Source organism: Schistocerca piceifrons, chromosome 3 (genome assembly GCF_021461385.2).
Source record: "Schistocerca piceifrons isolate TAMUIC-IGC-003096 chromosome 3, iqSchPice1.1, whole genome shotgun sequence".
NCBI classification, from domain to species: domain Eukaryota; kingdom Metazoa; phylum Arthropoda; class Insecta; order Orthoptera; family Acrididae; genus Schistocerca; species Schistocerca piceifrons.
The window spans coordinates 214,389,200-214,415,426 of record NC_060140.1 but is presented as its reverse complement, the minus strand read 5'-3'; the positions used below and the strand labels follow the sequence as shown (position 1 = coordinate 214,415,426).

Below are 26,227 nucleotides of genomic sequence, written 5' to 3'. Positions count from 1 at the left end.
ACGTTGAACAAGCAGCAGTGAAGTACAGAAATATATTTTTGTGTGTATGATGATAGGCGGTAGATACATGGTTACAAGCTTCGTCATATGGAGCGATTGCTCCCTGAATAAGTGTCAAAATGCCCCTCTACTGTTGATCTAGGTAAGTTTCTGGAACTTGATGTAGCTTCCACCTCTGACAGTCCTTTGTGTATTGATAGAACAGTCGCCTTGTATTGCAAATCTTACATTAAATGTGTGTGTGTCTGGGATCTCTTAGAATCTGCAGTTGTGTATGCATGCAGATATAGGTTTTGTGTAATTCTATCTTTACTGCATGATTGTTTTTATTTTTTAATTGTTATATTGATCTCCAAAGAAAAGACATTTTAGGGTTTTCACAAAGCATTAAAACTTTTTGGTCCAACGACTCGGGAGGTAGATTACTGGAGAGCTTCGCCAGTTGGGACATCAAATGAATGAAACAAAACAACAAGTGGAACTTTTACTTGCTGGAAAATGAAGGGTGAGAGGAACTTAGGTGAACATGTCTCACTGTGTAAAATAATATTAATATAATAGAGGGAAACATTCCACGTGGGAAAAATATATCTAAAAACAAAGATGATGTGACTTACCAAACGAAAGCGCTGGCAGGTCGATACACACACAAACATACACACAAAATTCAAGCTTTCGCAACAAACTGTTGCCTCATCAGGAAAGAGGGAAGGAGAGGGAAAGACGAAAGGATGTAGGTTTTAAGGGAGAGGGTAAGGAGTCATTCCAATCCCAGGAGCGGAAAGACTTACCTTAGGGGGGAAAAAAGGACGGGTATAAACGCGCGCGCGCGCACACACACACATCCATCCACACATATACAGACACAAGCAGACATATTTAAAGACCAATAATATTGTCGTTAAAACACTGGACACTCTGTTAGATGCATTGAGGCTTAAATGTCCAGCTGAGCTTATTCTCCATTATATAATGCCCAAAATGTCAGTGGGGCATTGAATTTTCATCTTCCTTTTCCTTCATTTGGCATATGTTGAGATCATCATGAAAATTTGGGAGTAGGGCAGGATTGTCTCTCTGATACTACTTGTAGTTTCTGAGCTGTGTGTAAACCAGACAATGGGATGCCTTTAATGACTGGCACGATTGAAAGGCAGTGGTAGAAATCCTTTCTGTGAAGAATGTTGCAGTGAATAGAGAAGGTGGTTGCATTTTTGGTTTGTAGGGTTTGGATAACTTGTAATACATTGCAGCATTGTGCAAGACATCAGAATTACTGAGAAATGTTAAGTTGTCTATTATACTGCGCTAGAGTGGTAAAGAGAGTAATCTTGGTTCTGAACCTCTCAAATTTTTGTTATGTTGTGTTAGGTCCTGGTGGACTGTCACAAATAGTTTGTCCTCTTACTGCAAATACAACTAATAAATATCAGTAGATGATCAAATTTTTCAAAACTTAGTTTGTTTAATTTAGTGATTTTTTTCATTGAACTGCAGAGTCTGTAGCAATAGTATATTCAAGCATTCAAATACAAAAAGTATACCGTGTTCATTTTTGGGACTACTAATGGATCACAACGAATAGGAAAACCCACACTCTAGGCTTCATGTAGTGCCTTAGTTTAGCTACATATGCAGTAGAGTTATTGCTGGAGGCAATTTTATATGGAACAAATTTTGCCTATTTTATTTCACTAATGAGGTTCTGAATCATTTTTTGGTAATTATATTGACAGTTATACAGGAATTTCTTTGAATAAACTGGGCAGCAACAAAGAAAACAATAAATTTGTGTTGTGAAGAGACCAGTATTTCTCTCTTCTCAAAGCTGGTGAGGTGGCATAGTTTTTAAACACTGCTCTCCCATTCAGTAGTGGCGAGGTTCAAATCCAGATCAGGCTAAAATGATGCAAATTTTTTGTGGTTTACCTAAATCACTTGCAGCAAATGCTGAGATGTTTCATTGGGGGCAAAAAAAAAACACACACACCACAGCAAATTCCTTCCTTCCTTGTCTGTTACAGGCATGAACTGTGTTTAATGACATTTTTGTCGGCTGCACATTAAATCCCTAATCTTCTGTATTTTTGCATGATTGCAATATTAGGATCAAAGACTTTAACAGGGTGTAGCATTAGTACAAAGAGGAGTCAGAATGAAGACAATTTTTCCATTACCACCAGAACTATCAATTACGTCATTATAAACTAAAGAATCCAATAATGGCTGAATATGAACCATGTTTGGGTTCAAATGAAGATTGACTGTGTATCACGGATTTGATGTACAGAACAGTGATTGAATCATACTTTGAATGTGACTGTGAATGCTAAGAATCGACATCAAAAATGCTAATTGAACAAATTGATAAACTACTGTATGTAAAGTGCTAGGTATGTGTTGGAATGATGAAGTAGGCACTTATCAATCCCCTTTGCTGGAAGCATTTGAATTACAGTTTTCTATATGCCTCAGATACCTATCAAATAAATTTGAGATCAAATATGTCCATTTGATTAATAGTTGCCTCATTCAAGCAGTTCAGATTGCACACCTATACAGTGCCCAACGACCTTCTACTGGGTTTAGAAGTAACTTCCATCAATAACCCATGAATATATTGAAATAAACCACCTCATCGAAACCTCAGCTGCCGAACAGTGAGATTTATGCAGTTACACCTCAGAATTTGATGAAGTAACCACAAGTGCTTACATGGATGCAACAAAAATATAATTTGTATTGTACAAATTACACTGGCCACAACAATGACAGCAAAACTTGTAACAATCTTGAGGAAATGTCAGGATATGATATTGTAATGATGTCAGAATTTGTCAGCCTTTTTTTCTACTAAAAAGATAAAATTCAATCATAATAACCCTTCTACGTTGAATGTTTTGAGAGTTATCAGAAGACTGGACATTAATGGAAATAAAGATTACTCATATGACTGAAGTCATATAGCAACACTGTAGGTAATGAGGAGGCATAAAAACTAGTTAGTGTCACTTGGAGTGCAAGACCATGATGATAAAGTCTCAAGCCCCATGAGACAACTTTGGACAGCTTTACGGAAACTTGCAGCAAAAAAACCTAGTACTATGAAGTACATGCATTGAGAATAAATCTCATGATAATGAAATAAATTGCTGCTCTGTGGAACCCATGCTTCTTGTTTGTTAATTCATAGGGATTTTTTTATTTCTTTCTTGGTGGATAAGAGCATAACTATTGCACTATATCATTTGTGTTTATGAAAATTTGTTAGTTTCACAAGTCATTATGTAGAAGAGTCTCAGCGGCAGCACTGGTAAAAATGTTGCTGGTGCTGGTGGTAACTCACAGTCATCGAAGTTCTTTATGTGTGACGCAGTTTCAGATGTCTACACTGTTCATTTTATCGTGTTCACAGGCAGCCACACCCATCCCCCCCCCCCCCCCCCCACCCACCCACCCCGCCCCACCCAAAAAAATAAATAAATAAATTTCTGATACTGGTAATTCATTTTGCGTAAACAGGTTATTAAATTTAATGACTCAACAGCTGTTCACATATGACTTGTAGATTGTTGTAAAATGGCCAACTGTCTTTCAGGGCTGGTGGGCTTGGAATAAACTTAGCAACAGCTGACACCGTTATTATCTACGATTCAGATTGGAATCCACATAATGATATTCAGGCATTCTCTCGAGCTCATCGTATTGGACAGGCTAACAAGGTATTGTGACTATAGTGTTGTTTACTTCAACACCAAATTATTTTTGTGTGTGTAATAAAGGTGAGTTAAAAGATTTCCATTGCATACCTGTAGCATTGAAGTTACTTCTTTCAGGTGATGATATATCGATTTGTTACACGTAACTCTGTAGAAGAACGTGTTACCCAAGTAGCAAAGCGGAAGATGATGTTAACTCACTTGGTTGTAAGACCAGGAATGGGTGGACGTGGAGCAACATTCTCTAAGCAGGAACTTGATGATATCCTCAGATTTGGAACTGAGGAATTGTTTAAGGAAGAAGAGGTAATATTCCTTTCACCAATATTCTTTCATTTGATAAATATTAAAGAGCATTCACAAGGCCATAAACATGTTAGCACAGAAAGCTTTGCTGGTGAGGGAGAAAAAGTTCAAATTGACTCACTTTTATCTGCAGTAATCATTCACAAACAGATCTTCATAAAAAAGATAAGAAAAGTGCTTATTGGTAGTTTGCATTAGATTAAATTTTTTAACTTGCTTCCTTGTTGTTATAAGAATAGTTAAGATTTTAATGATGCCGATGATAATCTTCTTCTCCTCCTCCTCCTCCTCCTGCTCCTCCTCCTCCAGTTTCTAGTCCCTGACTGGGTCTGTTTGGAACATAAGCGTCTCCATATTTTTCTGTTCTCCCACCATGTTTCTTTCTCAACTCTGTGGTCTTATCTCTCCTTCACACATTTTCTTCACTCCAACAATACCTCTGTGTCTCGCTCCTCCTCTCAATCTCTTGCCTCCTATTGTAATTAGTTTACCATTCTTTCAAAATATCTATACCCCCTTAGACTTGTTTCTGTATGGTCTCTTCCCTGGGCTTCTTTCACTATTTCTCTCACTGTGTCATTTCTTATTCTGTCCATTCTAGTAAATTCTGTCCTGCTTATTTTGAAATTTTATCTTTCAAGTTTTATCGTGCTCACCTGCTCTTTCTACATTACCTACGTTTCTGACTCATGCATAAGTACAGGAGCATAATATTTTAGGTATAACAGCTGCTTGTTTTTGGGTGACACAGCCTTGCTTCGTATCTAGCTTTTTATACTCTAGTGAAAGGGGAAGGCAAATCCATGGATTCCTCTAAACTTCTCGTGGTTTTTCCTGCTGTCTTCTGCTATACTCCCCAGGTATTTCAGAGCCACTTTCTTTAGTACATGCCCTCTAATACATCCATTGCTACTCATCTTATTCCTCATTGTCACCATCGCTTCACATTACTTCGCATTGAATATCAATCCATACTATCCCACCATTTGCTCCCATACATGTAGCCTTTCTTGTACCTCTTCATCTCTGTTTCCCCACATGATTAAATCATCTGGAAACACCATTGCTTTCTTATTTTCATCACTATTTATGCTGAGACTCCTGCCATCATGTCATTTATAATGGCGGTTAAAAGTAATGGGGTATAGTGCACTCCCTTGCTTCAGCCTCATTATTATTATTATTTTTTTATTATTATTATTTAGTGAGTTAGTGGAGAGGGAAGGAATAAAAATGCTATTGATACTTCCATAAAAATTTGCGTGAGACTCCGTTAACGAGTTACTGTCAGTCGCCAAATTTGTGAACTATGTACATAAAATTATTGTTAGGCCATTGTATTGTACTTAGAATTTAATTTGCCAGTTTATTAATCTCCTTTGTGCTAAATTTTTATTTTCTATTGCTAAGTGCCTGTCCTTTTTCAGGGTAAAGAAGATGAGGCAATTCACTATGACGATAAAGCCATAGATGAATTGCTGGATCGTTCCAAAGAAGGTATTGAACAAAAAGAAAACTGGGCAAATGAATACCTGTCTTCTTTCAAAGTTGCAAGTTATGTCACGAAGGAGGGTGAGGAGGTAAGTGGTACAACCCAAGCTCTTTTAGATTTTAGTACTTACATTTTACGCAATAACTGCTGTACCATTCGGTTTTTCAAGTCCCAGTGTAAGATATTGTGAATTTTTTTCTGATATTAACCTTCTTTTGATGGCTGCTGACTTCTCAAAAAGTGATGGTCATATGTTTTAATGTGATAACTTTCAACAAGCATTGTTGATTTAACACATTTGTAGAAATACACCATCATTAAAAAGCGTTCACGTGAGATACATAAATGCACATACTCACATATTTCTCCGTTAATGTTTTTGAAAGTCAAGGGAATAATTTTCAAGATCTGAAGAAAATAAAATAAAAAAATTCTAAATATAAATGCTGATCACTCACCATGTAGAGGAAATATCGAGAAGTGGAACAGTTCGAAATGTTTTCAGATTTGTTCCCAGGGATAGTTTTCTGTGTGGGTGATGATACTTCTGTCCTGGGTGGTATTGATTTACTGCCTGGTATTTTTGCATAGGGAGGGGGAAGTCTTTTACTGTTAAAATTCGATGCAGTGCCTAAAACTATTATGAACAGCACAGTGAACGCTTTTAGCAAAACCAAGATAGAGGTCCATCATACTACTGTAGGCACATATGGTTACTAGCTCCACAGATGATAGTGATGGTGATAATGATGTGACAGAATTTATTTAGAGATAATTACTTTATTCAGTTCACCAAGTGGGACAAAATGTAATTTTTACAGGGGGCTGGAATTAGATAGTAGGTATAGGAAGAGAAGGAAATATAATAAACCATAAATTGGGGGAAAGGATTGAAAAGTTTTCGCACAGAGTACAGTTTGATCATTGCTAAAACTTTGTTTAGGAACCATGAGAGAAGTCGTATAGGTGGAAGAGACCTAGAGACACTGGGCAGTTTAAAGTAGATTATGAAATGGTAAGAGAAAAGCTTCTGACAGGCGTATGGGAAAGGAACACAGTAGAAAATGAATGGGTAGAGCTGAGAGATGAGAATAGTAAATGCAGCAGATGAATAACTTGACAAAAAGACAGGACCCAGTAGGAACTCATAAGGTACACATGAAGCATTGAATTTAATTGGTGAAAGAAGAAAATACAAATATACAGCAAACAAAACAGGCAAAAGAGAATATAGAGATGTAAAAAACGAAATTGACAGAAAGTGTACATTGTCAAAGCAGGAATGGTTTACTTCTGCATCTGCTTACATACTCAGGAAGCCACCATATGGGATGTAGTGGAAGGTACCATGTACCCCTTAGTCATTTCTTTTTGTTTCCACAAGCAAATAGAGCGAGGGGAAAAAAGACTGTCTATAGCCTCCGTAGCAGCCCTAATTTATTTCATCTTATCCTTGTGGTCCTTATATGAAATGCACGTTAGTGGCAGTAGAATCATTATGCAGCAGTTTCAAAAGCCAGTTCCCTAAATTTTATCAATAGTGTTGCACGAAAAGAACATCCTCTTCTCTCCAGAGATTCCCATTTTAATTTACAAAGCATCTCTGTAATTCTTGGCTGTTGATCGAACCTACCAGTAGGAAATCCAGCATGGTTAGAAGAGAAATTCAAAGCTTTTATATGCCTTTGTGGTTACTACAAAGATAGGACAAAAAAAAGGCAACTTCAAAGGAAAGAGAAGCACCTGTATGGATGTGGAACAGATGCCAAGCCAGTACTATGTAAAAAAAGAGAATACTGGATGATGAAAGGAATGTGTAGAAGTGTTATACTAAAGAACAAAACTTAAAGCCAAAATAAAGGAAAAGGAAGATGAAGCAGATGAAGATAGATTGGAGATGTGGTACTGAGAGAAGAATTTGATAATAGATCATTGAAAGATCCACGTCAACAAGACATTTGGAGTAAATTACATTCCATCATAATTATTAAGACGTTTGGGACAACAAACCATGCAAAACTATTCCACCTGGTATGTAAGATATACTTGGGACAGCCAGGATATCCAGAGATTTCAGGAATAATGTAATAATCTCGATTACAGATAACTAACCCACTTAAACGTGCCAATATTTGCAGAATCATCAGTCATGATTGCAAGATACTAACGTGAATTAACTATATAAGAATGGAAATATTAGTAGAATAAGGCCTAAGAGACAGTCAGTTTGTATTCTGGAGATATGTAGGCAAACATGAGACAATACAGCCAGTGAGGCAGTATAGTAGTATCGACAGTAAGACAGTGCCGTAGAAGATAGGGTGGAGAAAGGTAAACATACATTTGTAGATTTATAGAAAACTTTTAACTGTGTTTATTGGAATACACTCACTTAAATTGTAAAGGTCGTAGGGATAAACTGTTGGGAACAAGAGATTGTCTACAGTGTACACAGAAAGCAGACTGCAGTTGTAAGACTTGAAGAGAAGCACTAGTTGAGAAAAGTACAAGACAGGACTGTAGGGTGTCCCCAATTTTATTTGCTCTTAACATTGAGCAATCTGTGAGGGAAACAAAGAGAAATTCAGAAAGGGAATTAAAGTTTTTGGAGAAGAAATAAAAACTTTGAGGTTTCTCAATGACAGTGAAACTCTCGAAGAGGGCAAGTCTAAATCAGACAACACTCATGAATGAGATTAAAAATACAAAGTGAGTTTTGGTTTTTGGGCAGCAATGATGTTGGGTAGTCTTCTCTTAAACTATTTACCTGTTATGCAGGTTTTTTTATTATTATTTTTTTTCTGTAGAATGTAGACGGTAAACAGTTCAAAGGAGAAGTGAAGCATTTGAACGCTCATGCCAAAGACTAGGATGGTTGATCTGATATGAATGCAGTGATATGAATCGAATCTCTAAGAAATGAAATTTGACACAACTGAGGCATCAATGGGGAAATTTGAGGGGGGGGTGGAGTGGGAGATTAAAAATTGTAAAGGGAGATTAGTACTTGACTACAGTTAGCAAGCAGGTTAGAGTGGATGTAGATTGCAGTAATTAACAGAGATGATGAAGCTTGCACAGAAGGGAGTAATGTAGAGAGCCGTGTCAAATCATTCTTCAAACTGAAAATTACAACAACAGAGCATTAAAATTTAAATGAGAGTTTGGAGACAGAAGGATCTGAATGGCTAAGTTAATTCAGATAGTACTTAATTTTAACTTTAATTGGGAACATACAGGTTTGATTAGCTATAGTTGTACAGTATAACTCAAATAAGTAGTCAAAGTATTTCCTGCAGTATCAGAAGAGTGTCAGGAAAAAGCTGGGAAAGATCCAAAATTTCTTGTCAGTAAGTTTGAAAAGGTTAGGCAGTTTCCACAAGTTTTGAAAACATTACCAACATCATAATCTGTGTTAAGACAAAACACTTGATGCTGAATGGCAGAATGTCAACAGTGAAGCAAATGGCTGAATGTGTAATCAAGGACTGTTTTCAGCCCATGCAGTATTTTGAGGTTTAAAATGCCAAGTAGTTGCTTCAGGTTTTCTCAGATGTGAAATTGTGTGTGTGTATATGTTAAAAATCGCCATTTAAGAATAAACATCAGTGTAAAGGCTAAAATTACAACAGTTCATTAGTTCTGCATTCAATTTTTTTTGTCTTAGTTAAACAATATCTAAAAAGTTGTCCAAACAAAAGTACGATATTCATTGTATAACATGACATTCTATTTGGCAGGAGGAAGAACCAACAGAAATTATTAAGCAGGAAGCTGAGAACACTGATCCTGCATACTGGGTTAAGCTTCTCAGGCACCATTATGAACAGCAGCAAGAAGACATGGCAAGAACTCTGGGCAAAGGCAAAAGAGTTCGCAAACAGGTTAGTTATGTTATTTTTGGTGTTTTACCTTTTTTGGATGCTTACTCGCATGGGCACTAAAATTATGTAAGTGTAATAGAATACATGTCTTGTGTCATACATAAACATAATCAAAACTCATTCATTATTTGAAATGTGTATTTAAAAAAAAGGATACTGAATTAAAGTAGTCAAGGGTACTCAAACCTCAAGTTCCCATGTGAGTTCAGATGGTCTAGCCATCAAATTTTTACATTGTTTCCACTGTTGTTGTCCTGATGCTTCTGATGAAACACCACCCCACTTAAATTCACATTTCTGTTACTATTGGTTGAATCCCAGTTCCTGCAATAACTGTAGTTGGTACATGAGAGCTCAAAAGTTAATGAGTGTTGTTTGAGGTACACACGTAACACTTCCACATTTCATTTATTCACATCTTGTTCCGTATATGTCATGGAGGAGGAGAGCTTTCTGAGCTATAAGTGACTTATACATTAGTTACCAGAACAGATGATTGCAGCGTACTTCAGCAAAGTATGCTATTAACTAATTATCACCAGTGCTTACATGGTAACATTGATAATTATGGAAATTTATTACTATAGTACCAGAAAAGTGATTGCTTTGAGAAAAGTGCAGCGTTATTCTTACTATTTTATCTAGCACTTTAGTTTAATCATTTACACAGAACACTTCTGTCTCTATGCTGCAAAATTTAAAACCTTTTTAATGTGAACATTAGTGTTGACATGTTGTAATCCGGAATCCAAATATTCTGATAAACTGTAAAATCCTTTCTGATGTCTGCTGCCAGTATACAAGGGTTGACTGAAAAGTAATGCCTCCACCTTAGTAACTCTTCAACAGTTGGCAGCATTGGTATGCGGCAGGTACTGGCTTGTTTCATAGCCTCTTCTCTACAGCTCCAGTTGGTGGGAAGCCTTAGCATTGAACGGTTGTGTTGTTACAGTGTAAAGTATGGAAGCCTGCGCAGACGGTTGATCAATGCGATTTAAGCAATGTGCAGTCATTGAATTCTTGACAGCAGAAGGTGTCACCCCAAAGGAGATTCATCAGAGTGAAAGCAGTTTATGGTGATCATGTTGATGTGGGTTCTGTGCGTCGTTGGGTGAGTAAGTTTAAAGATGACATCTTGGGTTGTCGGGTGTTCTGCCGGATATCAGCGTCGTACTTGCACGATATTTCGGTCACGAGTTACGTGACCGAAATATCGTGCAAGTACGACGCTGATATCCGGCAGAACACCCGACAACCCAAGATGTCATTAGATCGCCGGGAAAGCCTGAAGAGTTACAAGTTTAAAGATGTTGAGGTGGGAACATCTGACCTGCGTGACAAACGAAGAGTTGGACGTCCTTTGACACCAACCACAGAGTTTCATAAGCAGAATGTGAACAGATTGATTCAGGACAATCGTCGTATCACTCAGTGAGAAATTGCAAACACAATCAGCATTTCACAAGAACGTGTGGGACACATTATTGCTTTGCTTGGCAAACCACTCTCTTCACATGCCACCACATCAGAACTTCAGAGACTGAATCTCACCACTGTATGACATCCTCCATACAGTCCAGATTTAGCACCATCTGACTTCCATCTGTTCCCAATGATGAAAGACGATCTGCGGTGATATCATTATGCTTTTGATGAAGACTTTGAGAGAACTGTGAGACTGTGGTTGCAGAAACAGTGTGTCGACTTCTTCAGAAAACTTGTTCATCATTGGCAGAAATGTATCCAGTTGGCTGGTGATTATGTGGAAAACTGATTATTGGTAATTAAAGATCACACTCTAAGAATTATTTCTGCATTTCATTTATTAAAATATTCCCATCCAAACCCAGTTAACAAAGGTGAGGGCATTACTTTTCATTCAACCCTCGTATTAAGGTTTTTGCACCATCATACGGAATTCCATCTTACCACACACTTCACTAGAAGAAATGCTTTGCTCACCAAGGTGCATGAGTGCAGGAGCTTATGCTATAGGACAGTATTGACACAAAAATATGTTAGCAGTTCTGTCTGTAGGTCAACCCTAGAACCCTAGAGAGCAATGCATATTCGATATGGAAATTATTTTCACATGTGGAATTAAAGGTGTGTATTCAACAGTTCATTCTAAATTCACCCTTATTAATAACCATCAGGAAGTATATGTATTGGTAGATAAGTGAGAATGCCACAAAGATGCTTCAAGAGATTTCTGTAAGGTGCTCAGTTAATGACTTCGGACAATAATCTTACCACATACTTCACTAGAAGAAATGCTTTGCTCACCAAGGTGCATGAGTGCAGGAGCTTATGCTATAGGACAGTATTGACACAAAAATATGTTAGCAGTTCTGTCTGTAGGTCAACATAATGATAACAAAGCAAGCAAAACTGAGCTTTTCCTTATTTAGTTGTGGTGCCACCTCAGTTTATTGTCCATCTATATGCCTTAAAGTTTCACACATGGGGTTAAAATGCAGGGTATTTTGTTTAATGTGTAACCACCTTGTAGTAAAAAAGCAGGAGAAGAAATTGTCTTTGTGCTGATTGCCAAAAACTATGGAAGACGGTTTAATGAGAAGCTGCTAGTAATGGCTAAGGAGTCTCGTAGAAGTCCCCCCCCCCCCCCCCCCCCTCCCTCCCGATACCACCACCATGCTGTTTTGCTGGCTCTTTAATTTTTAGTGTAAACATACACAATAACAATTGCATTTTAACAGTATTTTTAACAGTTTTACTGTGAATAGGTTTATTTTATAAATAATGAATTATGAAATTGTATCCTTTCAGGTTAATTACAATGATGGTACTGTAGAAGGACGTGACGATGCTACATGGCAAGAAAATCTCTCAGACTATAATTCTGACTTCTCCGCTCCTTCTGGTGAGTGTACAGAAATCGAACTACCTGGCACACTGAGATTTTGTGCTACAGATTATTTGACCTTACTAGTTTATTTACACAAAGAAAACTGAATGCTGTGCAAATGATCTTCAAATTAACTTGAACATCTCTTACATGGAACACAGTTTATTTGAGAGAGGTTAACATGTCATTCACATGCTATGGCTGTTATGGCATAGTACATTGTACAAATTAAGTTTGTTGTACACAGCACAATGTGCTACCTGCTTTTGCCATATAGAATGTGGGAAAGATAGGCGGCAAAGTAGTCCGTTGCGACAAGTCTGGTTGTTATAACAGGAGACATGGGCGATGTGTCCACGTCCGTAGTAGGAGGAGGCGAGTAGAGTTGCTCCGACAGACGATGGTCATCTGGTCCCTGCATGACGCCATGACAGGCACAAAAATCCGCAAAATCGGAAGAGGCAAATTTTGGACCATTATCAGTAACAAGAGTAGAGGGAAGGCCTTCCAAAGGGGAAAGGGGAGCTAGAGCATTTCTGGTGGCCGCAGTGGTAGGCGACGTGCAACGGACAATGAAAGGAAAGTTAGAGTAGGCGTCAATAACGAGAAGCCAATAAGTACCTAAAAAAAGGTCCCGTGAAAGCGTGAATACGCTCCCAGGGCTTCAGGCGAAGGCCACGGTGACAAAGATGACTTCGGGGCGGCGGGCTGTGACACAAGGCCCGCAGGCAGTGACCATGTGTGCGATTTCAGAGTCGATGCTGGGCCAGTACACATGACGGCGCGCCAGAGATTTTGTGCGAGACACACCCCAGTGCCCTTGGTGAAGGAGGCGCAAGACCGAAGCACGCAAAGACGCAGGTACCACAACACGTGGCGAAGCATTGTCGGTTGAAAGGAGGATAACACCATCCCTAGCCGTGAGGCGGTAACGCAAAGTGTAGTAGTTCCACAACAGATCAGAAGTCTTAGCGGACGACGGACAATCTGGCCAACCCTTTTGAATACAGCGTAAAACCTGGGAGAGGGTAGGATCAGAACCCGTAGCAGCCGCCAGCCGGTCCCCAGTGATGGGGAACCCATCCACAACCCGCTGCTCGGCAACATCCAGGTGGAAACACAAAAGTTCGTCCCTATCGAATGCCAGATCAGGGCCCATGGGAAAGCGAGACAGTTCATAAGCATTCGCATGTTGAGCCGTCGGCCAGAAATGAATCTCATAATTGAAACGAGACAAGTAAAGAGCCCAACGCTGGAGGCGGTGTACAGCCTTGTCGGGAAGTGACGTTGATGGATGAAACAAGGAAGCAAGTGGTTTGTGATTCGTAACAAGATGAAATTTGGATCCATAGAGAAAAACGCCAAATTTATGAAGAGCATAAATAATGGCCAAAGCTTCTTTTTCAATTTAAGAATACTTTCGTTGGGCATCCGTGAGCGTTTTGGACGCATAAGCAATGGGTTGTTCAGAACCGTCAGAAAAACGATGTGCAAGGACTGCACCAACCCCGTATTGAGAGGTGTTCGTGGCAAGAACAAGAGGTTGGCTAGGTCGATAAGTAGCCAGGCACGGGGCCGGTTTCAGCATAGTCTTCAATTTCTGGAGAGCCGCATCGCATGACGTGGACCAGTGAAAAGGCACGTTTTTATGCAACAGGCGATGCAACGGCTGAGCCACCGAAGCAGCAGATGGTAAAAACCTGTGATAGTACTCTATTTTCCCCAAGAAAGCCTGCAGTTCCTTAACAGATGTAGGGCGAGGGAGGGCATCGATCGCTGCAACAGTTTGCCGAAGCGGACGAATACCATCCCGAGAGAGTTGAAATGCCAAGTACGTGATAGATGCCTGAAAAAATTTTGATTTGTGAAGATTACACTTAAGACCGGCAGTCTGTAAGACATAAAGAAGTGTGCGGAATTCTGAAGATGTTCTGCAGTGGTGGAGCCAGTGACAACAATGTCGTCAAAGTAATTTATACACCCAGGGACAGTGAGCAGTAATTGTTCCAAGAATCGCTGAAAGAGAGCAGGGCCGCTGACAACCCCGAATGGCAATTGTTGGTATTGATACAGGCCGAAAGGCGTGTTAAGGACCAGAAACGGCCGGGAAGCAGTGTCGAGAGGCAGTTGATGATAAGCTTCTGACTGGTCAAGTTTAGAAAAATACTGGCCTCCAGCAAGTTTAGTGAACAATTCTTCAGGTCGAGGCATAGGGTAAGTGTCGATGAGGCATTGAGCATTTACAGTGGCTTTGAAATCGCCACAGAGACGAATATCACCATTGGGCTTGTCAACAACAATGACAGGAGAGGACCACTCACTGGAAGTGACAGGAAGCAAGACCCCTGAAGCAGTGAGACGATCCAGCTCTCATTTTACCCGATCACGAAGGGCCACAGGAATGGGCCGAGCCCGAAGAAACTTAGCCCGAGCCGTGGGTTTGAGCGTGATTTGAGCTTCAGTCGTTTGCACAGCCTAACCCAGGAGAAAAAAGGGACGAAAATGTCGTCGACGAGGAATCCATTTGAGCATAAGGAATAGCATCAGAGACGATATTGAAGAATCATCTATGGAGAACCCAAAAATGCGAAAGGCATCGAAACCAAAAATGTTCTCCGCGTTACTATGGTCGACCACAAATATGGGAACAATGCGAACGACAGATTTGTAAGATACCTCAGCATCAAATTGTCCCAAGAGAGAAATCGTCTGTTTATTGTAAGTCCGTAATTGCCTAGTGGCAGGTGACAGGATTGGAGAACCCAACTGAATATACGTCTGAAAATTGATGATAGTGGCAGCAGAATCAGTATCCACCTTCATGCAAACATCCTGACCAAGTATTTGGACAGTGAGGAATAACTTCCCTGAAAGGGAAGAAGTACAATTGACAGACAACACAGAAGCAGAATCAGCGTCGTGTGCATGAACATCAGGTATGCGGTCGGATTTGCAAACGGTTGACACATGACCCTTCTTTTTGCATTTTTGACACACGGCCCAACATTGGGGACAGTCCTCTCGTGAATGTTTTGTAAAACACCGCGGACATGAAGGAAGTTGCCGTGGGGTTTGCTGCAGTTTCTTAGAGGTTTGTTTACGGTTAGGCTGAGGCTGCGCTTGGGAGCGTACTGCAGCCACGTCTGCTGGCGGGGCACACCACACGCTTTGTCAACAGCGCACAGAGGTTGTACGTCCCCGACGTCACCCCCTGCCTCTATTTGCACTCCAGGGGTGCGAGAAATTTCAAAAGACTGAGCGATGGACAGGACTTCATTTAGAGTCGGATGTGCCAACTGAAGGGCACGTTGCCGACCAGATATGGCATCCTGTACTATGGAATTGGCGTAGGATTCTTTGTGAACATCAGTAACAAATTAACACCTTTGACTGAGGCCGTGAAGTTCAGCAGCCCAAGCGCGATAGGATTGATTCGGTTGTTTTTGACAACGATAAAAGGTGACACGAGAGGCCTTAATATGCGTATGCTTTTGAAAATATACGTACAGAAGGGAGCACATTTCAGCAAAGGACAAAGACGCAGGATCTTTCAAAGGAGCCAATTGCGACAACAACCGATACATTTGAGGTGGAATCCATGAAAGGAACAGAGACTTACATGTTTGTTCGTCAGCGACATGAAATGCCAAGAAGTGCTGTCGAAGACGTTTTTCGTAATCAGACCAGTCTTCCGCAGTCTCGTCGTAAGGAGGAAAAGGAGGAAGAGACAACGACGAGAGACGTCCTGCATTTGATGCCGCAACGAAATCATGAATCGCAGTTGTGAGAAGCGTTTGCTGTTCAATGAGACCTTGCAACAGTTGCTCTAAAGTAGCCTTGGAAACCTGTGGGTCAATGATGAAAAAGAAAAATTCACTACCTCGTCGCCAATTGTTATAACGTGAAGTTGAACAAATATATTTCAAGGACGACACAGTACATGTAAGTCACAGATCAAGTAAACAAAGTAAGACATATGTACACTTTAACAGTCAAATCAAAACTGAGTACGAGTCTAGCGGCCGCTGCCTGGCTGGCCACTTAGGTGGCGCTGCTGCTGCTTGGCTGGCAGACAGCACTGCATGTAGAGGACGCATGTAACTGCAAGGCAGCACTTTGAAAGATCGATGAGTCATAACACACAGTTAGACAGGAATAAGACCAGCCCTCAGTGAAAAGAAACACTGAATGTTAGAGGACTGTCTCGAAAACCATATAGTTCATGTGACACAAATGCCATACTCAGATAACTGTCCTATTCCTTGTAGCAAAGTCTGACACTTGCTGAACCATCCTGCAAATTGGCAACTGTTGGTTGTCTCAAAACCTTTAAAACAGTAGAATGTGCATGACTGTAAGAGTTTCAGCCAGGAAAGAGTGGTCGATATAATGTCTGTTTTGCCCCAAATATATGCAGCAGTTATTCATATTGACAGTTTGTCTTCTGTAAATTGTTTAATGTTCCTGCTGGTGCAGTGGCTGATTTTTCATTTTCATCCCTGACTAATTGGAATTTGCACATATTCTGTAAATACTTTTTCACCAAGAAGACATTAATTCCTTATCTTCCTCCCTTCAAATACACAAGTCCCATATTCTATCAAAATTGTATTTACAGAGACAAAACTTACGTAGACAACAAACTTGTTTGTCAGTCATCAGTAACATTTTTTAATATGTAAGGTGGTGGCAGAAAACGAAAAGATGTATTGCTGATGTGAGATTTCCTTTTTGTAAGTGTGGAAGTGAAGCTGTAGACAAGTTAAGTAAGTGCTGAAGATACCACAGGCATGCCCTTTTCAGTGGCCTAATACATTTAATAAGGACTGTGATGTTTTTGCTCTGTGGAAGTGTGAATTCTGTACCAGTATAATTTAGGCACCAATTAAGAGTTTGTGTAAGTTCATAAATAAATCCAACACAGCAATACTTATCACATTTCATTTTGTTATCTTTCATACTGAGCTACTGTAAAATTACAGTAATTGTAACATTCTGGTATTTCTTGCCATTATTCTGTGCTTTGCTGCACTTGACCCTTTGACTGCCGTGCACAGCATAACTCGCAACACTCCACCGCTTGAATGGTACTTGTGGACATGGTTAAACATGGCCTCTGGGCTTTCCTTAAGCACTAGCAACGCATTTGTGTGTCCCGTTCCCCTACCCTCTCACTGCTGTGGATAACTTAATTCCGTATCTCAGCAAATAAAAAAAGTTTTATATTATTTATTATACAACATGCACTGATAGCCAGAACGCTGTTAATACCGACCTACTATCAATATAAACTTGTCCAGTAAATAGCAGTGTCACCTGGTGAGGAATTACTACTTGTCAGACACACACACAGTGCATATAGTATCGGTGAGACTGCTATCTGTGTGTACAGTAGGGAAGGTGCACGATCCATTGAGTTTGACCGAGGACAGATTTTAATAGCCTGGAGGCTTGACGAGTGTTTTGGAAACTGCACAACTTGTCAGGTGTCAGAGGAGTGCTGTGACGAGTCAACTCATGGTGAAACCAAGTCCAAACATCATGGGGTTAGACAGCCACCCCTTATTAAAATTGCTGGACATTGTAGGCTTGACAAACTGGTAAAACAGGATAGGTGGTGAACTGTGGTGGAACTAACATCAGACTTAAAACTGCTGGGTGAATAAAAGTGTGTGTGGACACAAAGTGTATCACTCATAATGACTGGCCTCCACAGCCAACAACCCATGCATGTGCCAGTGTTACTAACACATTAGCAATTATAACTGAAATGGTCACATGATCATCAGCAGTGAACAGTGGCAGAGTGCTGCATAGTCTGATGAATTCTGATACCGTCTTATTCATGCTGATGGGAAGGTACGAATTAATCATCTTCCAGGGAACAGCTCCTTGACACCTGTGCTGTGGGGCAAAGACAAGATGGCAACAGCTCCATTATGCTCTGAGGAACATTCAGGTGGGCATCCATGGCTCCAGTGCAGTTTGTGGAAGGCACCATGACAGCCAAGGAGTATTGTACACTGATTGCAGACCACATACACTCCTTCATGATGATCTTGTTTCCTGATGGCAGTAGCCTTTTTCAACATAACGCGCTGTCAAAAATCCAGGAGTGGGATGGAGTGGTTAGAGGAATGCAGTGGTGAGTTCTAATTGATATGCCCCCCCTCACTTGCCAGATATGAACCCGATGAAACACATCTGCGATGTGGACGAACGTGGCATCAGAGCTCATCGCTCTCCTCCCTGGAATTTACAGGAATTCGGTGACTTCCGTGTGCAGATGTGGTGCTAACTTCCTCATTTTGTACACAACATCGTAGGAGCTATAATCAACCATGTGCATAGTATACACAATGCAGTTTTTTCCTCTGCAAACTATTTAAAATTTTATGCAGTGCTTTATTTTATTTGATCCAGTTCAATTACTATGATGAATAACACAAAGAAATGCAGTCCTTTATTGAACAAATGTCTCAGGCTGTAAGATGTTTACACATCAATTTTTTTTAAAGAAATGGTTTCCTTAAAATAGGATGATAAGTATTTCATAGCAGCATTAGACAAGCAGTACAGTGGCAACAAAGCTGGGCTCAGCACAGAATGCAAATAGCAGATCTGCTGCATCATCAAGAGGTTAATTGTGTCTGGTGCCTTTTTAAAATCTTTTTCCAGAATCAGTCAGTGTAGATTTTCTCCAGTATTTTAAGAGTTTGATTATTAAGAGAATCATAACAACGTAACACCCATAGCCGCATAAAATTTGAAATGTTTTATATTTCAGTAAGCAGTAAAGTACATCTTTAGATACAAGTGACCCTTTACTAAAATTCAGATTTTAGCAGTGTCCAGTTTTGTCATTATACTCACAGTAGTAATCATATCTTTTTCTGAAGTGCACAAATGTAGTGCTTGCTGATAAGAATATCTAGTGCAGAATTGATGTGTGTATTGCGCACGTGCAAAGTGAAGACATATAGCGATATGAAAAATTGAAGATAACTTGGAGCATATCAGAAAATTTCTGGGACAAACGTTATAAATTGCTTGCCTTTTAATAGATGCATGCAATCTAATAGAAATGAATTCTCATTAATTTATTGTTCCTAGAGTTTGGCCACTGAGAAGTTTGTTTGCCTTTGATACTGGTTTCTCCCTCCAACACTGATATTTACTATGCTGCGGCTGGCAAGTTAGAAAAATTAAATGATATCCCATTTCTCAGTGTAACACCTAATTCGAATTTACCGTATTTACTCGAATCTAAGCCGCACCTGAAAATGAGACTCGAAATAAAGGGGGGAAAAAAAATTCCCGAATCTAAGCCGCACGTGAAATTTGAAGACTCGAAATTCAAGGGGATAGAAAAGTTTTAGGCTGCACCTCCAAATCGAAACAAAGTTGGTCCATTGTAATATGAGACACAATTTAGGTTGAATGAATGACGATACAGCTACAGTAGTTTGGTTCGAGTCGTAAGCTTAGCAGTTAAGCTTTACCAGGTAGCCATTGCTATGCGTCAGGCGCTCCGTCCGTATTTATACGGGTACCCTTCCTTTTTCACGTGCTTCGTCTGGTTTGAATCGATTGCTTATTTTGCTTTGATCTGATACGTGCCGTTTTCTTTGTTATAGGTGTTTACGTCACTCTAAGCTGAAAATACATTACTGTACAGTGTCGTGCATTGTTTGTCGCGTTCTGTTAGTGCGTGTTTACGGCCTGTCGCCGCTCGGCATGGCTTGCTTTTGTGCGCGCTACTGCCACTTACTCTTTTTAAAAAAAAGAGAGGAATCGTCTCATTAGCAAAACAATGGCAAGAGACTGCTATTAGTTGTTACTTACACTGCTGCTTTATTTGATAATGATCAACAAGAACCAAATAATAGACTGCATATGATAGAACATGTTCTTAACGAGAGTTAGGTGAACATATTTCTCCGTTTGAAAATCTTTGCGGCCGCTTCTTTAGTACATCAAATTGTGCACAGAAATTAGTCATCTTAGATTTAAAAATCTAGTCATTTGCCGTGCTTCATTTCTGACTGTATCACTATTAGGCATAAGAATAATACGAATATAAACATGACACGATATGTATATTCTTCCGCATTTGCTGTTGTCTCACTCTAGTTTCGTAGTTTATTAGGGAGACAGGATTTAAATGAGGTAACAGCAAACACGAAAGAATACATGGCAAAATGTTTATATTCGTATTATTCTTATAGTGAAGAGAATACTGCATGTGATTCACATTTCATCAGGTTCCTATTAGCAACTATCTCTTCTCACAGGTACGAAAAAATTCAGAACGTAGAGTTGGCCATATTGACAAATATCCCAAACAGTCTTGCCAGTCGTATTTTCGTAGTACACTGAAATTCTGCTACATTCGAAGATGAACAATACGGAATTTGTATTTACTTCGTTGGATAATGTATGAAAATGCAGTGGTCGAAACTCAGCGCGGAGAAAAAAGCTCGTCTTCCACCCCTTTTTTTTACTGACGTAGAGGTTTTGGTGCCAGTATTCATCTTTGTGCCTACAAAGCACGCCAGTGTAGCGCTACATATATTCGACGGCAGAAGTTAGTTGTGGCGGCACCTACCAACATTTTTCAGAACTTCCGCTTGCTTTGCACTCGATTCTAAGCCGCAGGCGGTTTTTTGGATTACAAAAACTGGAAAAAAGTGCGGTTTAGATTAGAGTAAATGCGGTAAGAACTCATTGACTGAGTAGGACAAGGATTTAAAGTTTCCATCACAGTAAATCATATTAGATAAATTATGACCTTTGTTTCAAAAAATTAAAATGGCAGAGCTCCAGAGATGAATTGATGAGCCAATGAGCAAAACTAAAAATTTTGTCCAACTGACAATGATGTCTTCTTGAAATTTGCAGTAAATTGTTTTTGTGAAATCTGTATGTTTCAAGGTCATTTAAATTTAGATGGAATAGCTGTCATCATTAAGTAAAATGTATGGTTTAATGTTAGGGTGAAATTTATTACAAAAGAGAACATTAGAACCTCTTAGTGAGACAATATAAAGTTACCATATAGATTTGAGCAATATTATTTGTGTGGGGCTTTAAAATTTGTGCTGCCACATTTCTGTTGGCTCTCACTCCTCACATTGCAGGCTATATTTCACTAAATGTTTTTCTGTTTCAGATGATGATAAAGAAGATGATGACTTTGATGAGAAGAATGATGGTAAGTTGTTTTCTTCCATAGCCATATCACATATCTATTAATAAACAAAGCTGCCGATCACAGACGAAATCATTATCAGACCCTCAGAAACAGATTGTAATTGATATCTAAGAGTTTGTTATATGTAAGTAGTTCTTGGTGTTGTTTATTTAATTTTTTTTTCCAGTTTTATTGCTTTATTTCTATATCAATAAGCAATTTCTTAAATTTCTAATTTACAGATGCCAGTCGCCGTAGTCGTAGGCGACCAGAAAGGAAAGAGGAGCGTGACAGACCACTACCGCCCCTTCTTGCTCGTGTTGGTGGAAACATTGAGGTATCTACATGACCTTCCCCCCCACCCCCCCACCCCCCAAATAGTATATTTATTTTACATCATAGGAATTGGCATAAATATTGATGGGAATTAATTCTTTCAGAAATGTCATAAACTCATGTTTGAAATCAATTATTCAGTCAGCAGTACCTGTGCAGAAACTAGTATTTACAACTGAATTACCACTATTGTGTAAGAAGTGAGTCCTACTGATCAAATTCCTTTATTTTGAACAGGTATTAGGTTTCAATGCCCGGCAGCGTAAAGCATTCTTGAATGCGATAATGCGTTATGGCATGCCACCACAGGATGCTTTCAACTCTCAGTGGTGAGTATAAGAAAAGTAAACTAAATATTTGAATGTTCAGTCCATACTTCGAAAAAGGAAATAATTCTTTCTGAATACTTGAGAGTTGCACTCTGGTTAGATAAAATTGTAGCAGTCTATTGAAACAAAAGAAGTGCCTGTTTTACTGTAAAACATATAAAACTTTCATACTAATGGAAGTCAGGGCTCGAAGTAATAGCCAGTGTTGCCAAGGGTTAAACCAGAACTGAACAGAAAAAGGATAGATAACTAATCATCTCATCATATTGAGGAGATGTTGAGTCCAGCCTTAGTTGCTAGAGACAGTGGTCACACGCGCGCGCGCGCGCGCGCGCGTGTGTGTGTGTGTATGTGTGTGTGTGTGTGTATGTGTGTGTGCATGCGTGCGTGCGCGTCTACTTTAGAAAAAGTCTTCTGGTCCCTCTGTATGGAAATAACAAGTAAGGGTTGTAACAGAAATAAGTGATGGACCGTGATTAGTTACTTCGCTTATTTCAAAATAAGAAAAGAAAACGCGCAACGTGCAATGCAAAGCACTTGAGAACAGTTAGCACGCAGTAGCGTGTTGATGTTAGCAGTGTTGCTAATGACATAGTTCAGGCCTGACTTCTAGTGGTATGCATCCACAGTTCGAAATACCAGCACCAAATTTTCCACAATAATAGTGCATGCATTATACCATCTTTTGAGCTTTAGCTAACGAACAAATACTTTTTTTTTTTTTTTTTTTTTTTTTTTTTTTTTTGGTTGCAAAATTCTTCTACTACGCAGCATTTATATCTCAAATAGACCATTCAGCTAAGTTTTCGATATTTATATGCAGAAAATAAAGCTATTTCAACTTCTCTTGATAAAATAGTTCATGTAATTATAGTTCGCTACAAAATAGTTTCTATTAAGTAATTTCATGATTTCGCATTTCGAGGCAGAATTCACATTTTATTTCACACATTTTGTGAAATGCAATTTTTTTTTTTTTTTTTTTTTTTTTGTTTCCAAGTCTGTACTTTTTATTATACCATGATCAGGAAATTTACACTCTACATTTTTCTCAGTTCACATTTGAAGCATCTCGTCACTACGGCACCTGATACTGATGGACTGTAAAAGCAACTGAATTTTATCCACCTTAATATTTGCTTTCTTTCAAATGTGGATTAAGAATTGGTAACATGTTTGTTAGAGATGACTCTTCACAGCAACAAATATGACCTCACCATAGAATCTGATGCATCCTGTTTGAAGATTTCACTGTTACTTGTTCCTTGATTCAGACATCTTTCTTATTCTATTAGTATGTGGGCGTAGATTCAGTAAGTGAGACAATTACTATGACTTCACCATATATGTTTCTAATACCAGGTTAACACTTTCTCTTTCTGCAATGTGAGGCTGTGTGTTCCTCTCTATAATGAACATAATTAACTCTCTTCTTTCAAAGTGTTAATCACAGTTTGCTATCATGCCTATGGAAGAGTCTCCTAATCTGAAAACCTACATGTGCAGGGCATACTCTCTATTAGAATAACCACTTCCTCTGTGTATGGTGCATGCCTGATACATGTGGGGGAAGAGTGTCATAAATTTCATCCAGAACTGTCTGACCCTCTGGTTTAATCTCTCACCTTGAGTCCAAACCAGAAGACTGTGATTAGTTCTGGGAATGAACAAGCTGTGCTTCCACCCTTTGATTGAGATTGGCCTCCACGCTGTCATTGCTGCTAACATAGCTATTTGTGCCTTCTACACATCTTGGACAAAATCAGTTCAAGCTCCCACCACACCAATATAGTGCACATTAGATATCATATCACGATATGATCGCCCAGACCAAGATGATATATTACATGCAAACACTGCGGAGGAAAGGAAAGATGAAGAAGAATGGGAAGTTAGTGAAGAAGATGTGAAGATCACAATCAAAGGACTCAGAAACAACAAAGCTCCAGTGGAGGACAGAATAACATCAGAATTAATCAAGAAGGGAGATGAGAGCTTGCACTTAGTTATATTAACTGATTCAGTTGATATGAGAGGAGGAGAGACTGCCAAAAGAATGGAAATTTGCTATAATATGCCTAATATACAAGAAGGGAAGCAACATGGAATGCGGTAACTACAGAGGAATTAGCATGTTGAATGCAATGTATAAGGTGCTGTCCATCATTATCCTCAGAAAATTGCTACAATTCATAGAGAACAACTTGCAGGAGTACCAAGCTGGCTTTCGACCAAACAGATTGGACAATAGATCACGTTTTCACACCAAGACAATTGTTTGAAAAACATTGGGAATATGATAAAGATATCTACAATCTGTTCGTCGATTTTCAACGGTGCATATGACAGCATCCACAGGAATACTCTATACAATGCAATGTGTGACTTCCGAAACCCTGAGAATCTAGTGAGAATGGTGTAAGCTTGTATGGAAGAGTCAAAGGCAGCAGTACGTTTCCGAGGAGCCACATCAGAAACATTCGAGATTGAGACAGGCCTCAGACAAGGGTATGCTCTCTCATGTGTTCTGTTCAATGTCATCTTAGAGAAAATAATAAGTGTGTAGGCAACAGAAGTGGGCTGGAGCAGCGATGGATGGTAACTTCAGTTGTCTGGTATATGCAGATGACATAGTACTACCAAGTGAATCAGAGCACAAGTTGAAATAAATGTACTAGAAAATGGACAATTATGCGTAGAAGCTAGGGCTCAAAGTGAATAGAAACAAAACTGAGTTCATGCAATTAGGAAGAAGACAAGAGCAGGAAGAATTTCTTGAGATAGATGGCAAGAGGTTCAAGAGAGTAGACCAGTTCAAATACTTGGGATCTTGGTTTACCACGGGCAACAACATAAAACTGGACATAAAGGGAAGAATAGCAGTGGGAATGAAATGTATGCATTCCCTCAGACAGACACTTGGCTCTGAATTGATCTCGGTGAACACTAATATGAAAATTGACAACACAGTGATATGCCCAGCATTAATGTACGGTTCAGAAACATGGAGCATGACCAAGCGAGAAAGGGAAAAACTATTAATATTTGAAAGAAGAATAATGAGGAAGATATGGGGACCAATTTTTAGATAACGGAGAATGGAGGAGGAGGAAAAATTAGTGAATCTACCTTCTGATGCGACAACCGACTATCCTACAGAAGATAAAGAGCAAAATAATACAATGGGTGGGCCATGTAGCCTGTATGCCAGATGGAAGACAGGCGAAGATGGCACTAGCGGGGAAACCAAACAACAAATGCCCCATTGGACGACCAAGGCAGTGCTGGATGAACGACCTGGCGAAGGACCTAGCACCCTTGGGAATTGAAGACACCTGGAGGAAACGGGGGCACAAAACAGGAAGGAATGGAGGCAGTTTCTGGAAGCAGCGCGTGGTCTGCAGGGCCTGTGATTGCTGAATATCTTATCTATATATCATGAAATCAGTTTCCTTGAAGTGCTTTATCATCTTCCCAACATTGGAACTCCACAACTAGTGCATGCACATCTTTCGTGAATATCAGTCCCCCTCCTGACAGCTGAGGCATGACTCAGATGTAATTTCACCAACAGGAAATAACTTTTATACAGTGAAACCCCACTTTTACACTTTTCAAGGGACTTAAAATGGTGTAAAATGCAGGAAAATGTAAAATGTGGAAAATAACGTTTTAAGCTGTAAAAGTTTTGTGTAGGATATCCCCTTGCACTTAATATATGATATTTGTACATAACAGGTATCAAAAGACTTGTCAGGGACTTCTTTATTGTCTAATGAAGCTTTATTAGCTAATAGAAACCGCTGATGTAACTGGAACTGACGACTGTCTGGGAAGTAAGAATGTTTGACTCTATTTCGTATGTCATAATCGATGTCTTTGAAAGCCTGCAGGTGTCTTTCATTATTTAAATAATGAAATACTGCACTAGTTACGTATTTTTTCATGCTTAGCGCGACGCATTTCGAGAATTTTTTTCTCATTGTCAAGTGCAAATATGTAAATAAGTAGTTTGTATGGTGTTTGAATATGTGTTATTCTGCATCTCTTGCACTTTAGTTGTCTGTTTGAGGTTATCAGGTACTGTGCCTCATCAGTT

The 26,227-nt window shown here is 39.4% G+C and overlaps 1 protein-coding gene across 4 annotated transcripts in view; it reads left to right on the top strand.

Annotated features, from left to right (window-relative positions):
* LOC124789884 (chromodomain-helicase-DNA-binding protein Mi-2 homolog) overlaps positions 1-26,227 on the top strand; it is a 176,816-nt gene that overhangs the window by 111,848 nt on the left and 38,741 nt on the right. For all 4 annotated transcript variants that reach the window (XR_007016183.1, XR_007016184.1, XR_007016182.1 and 1 more), the window contains exons 22-29: positions 3,599-3,722; positions 3,837-4,025; positions 5,453-5,605; positions 9,258-9,401; positions 12,192-12,285; positions 21,443-21,484; positions 21,706-21,800; positions 22,037-22,128. Coding sequence is in view for 1 of the 4 variants with exons in the window: in XM_047257401.1 (XP_047113357.1) it covers positions 3,599-3,722; positions 3,837-4,025; positions 5,453-5,605; positions 9,258-9,401; positions 12,192-12,285; positions 21,443-21,484; positions 21,706-21,800; positions 22,037-22,128 (933 nt within the window). In the remaining 3 variants the exon portion in view is untranslated. The remainder of the gene's footprint in view (positions 1-3,598; positions 3,723-3,836; positions 4,026-5,452; positions 5,606-9,257; positions 9,402-12,191; positions 12,286-21,442; positions 21,485-21,705; positions 21,801-22,036; positions 22,129-26,227) is intronic.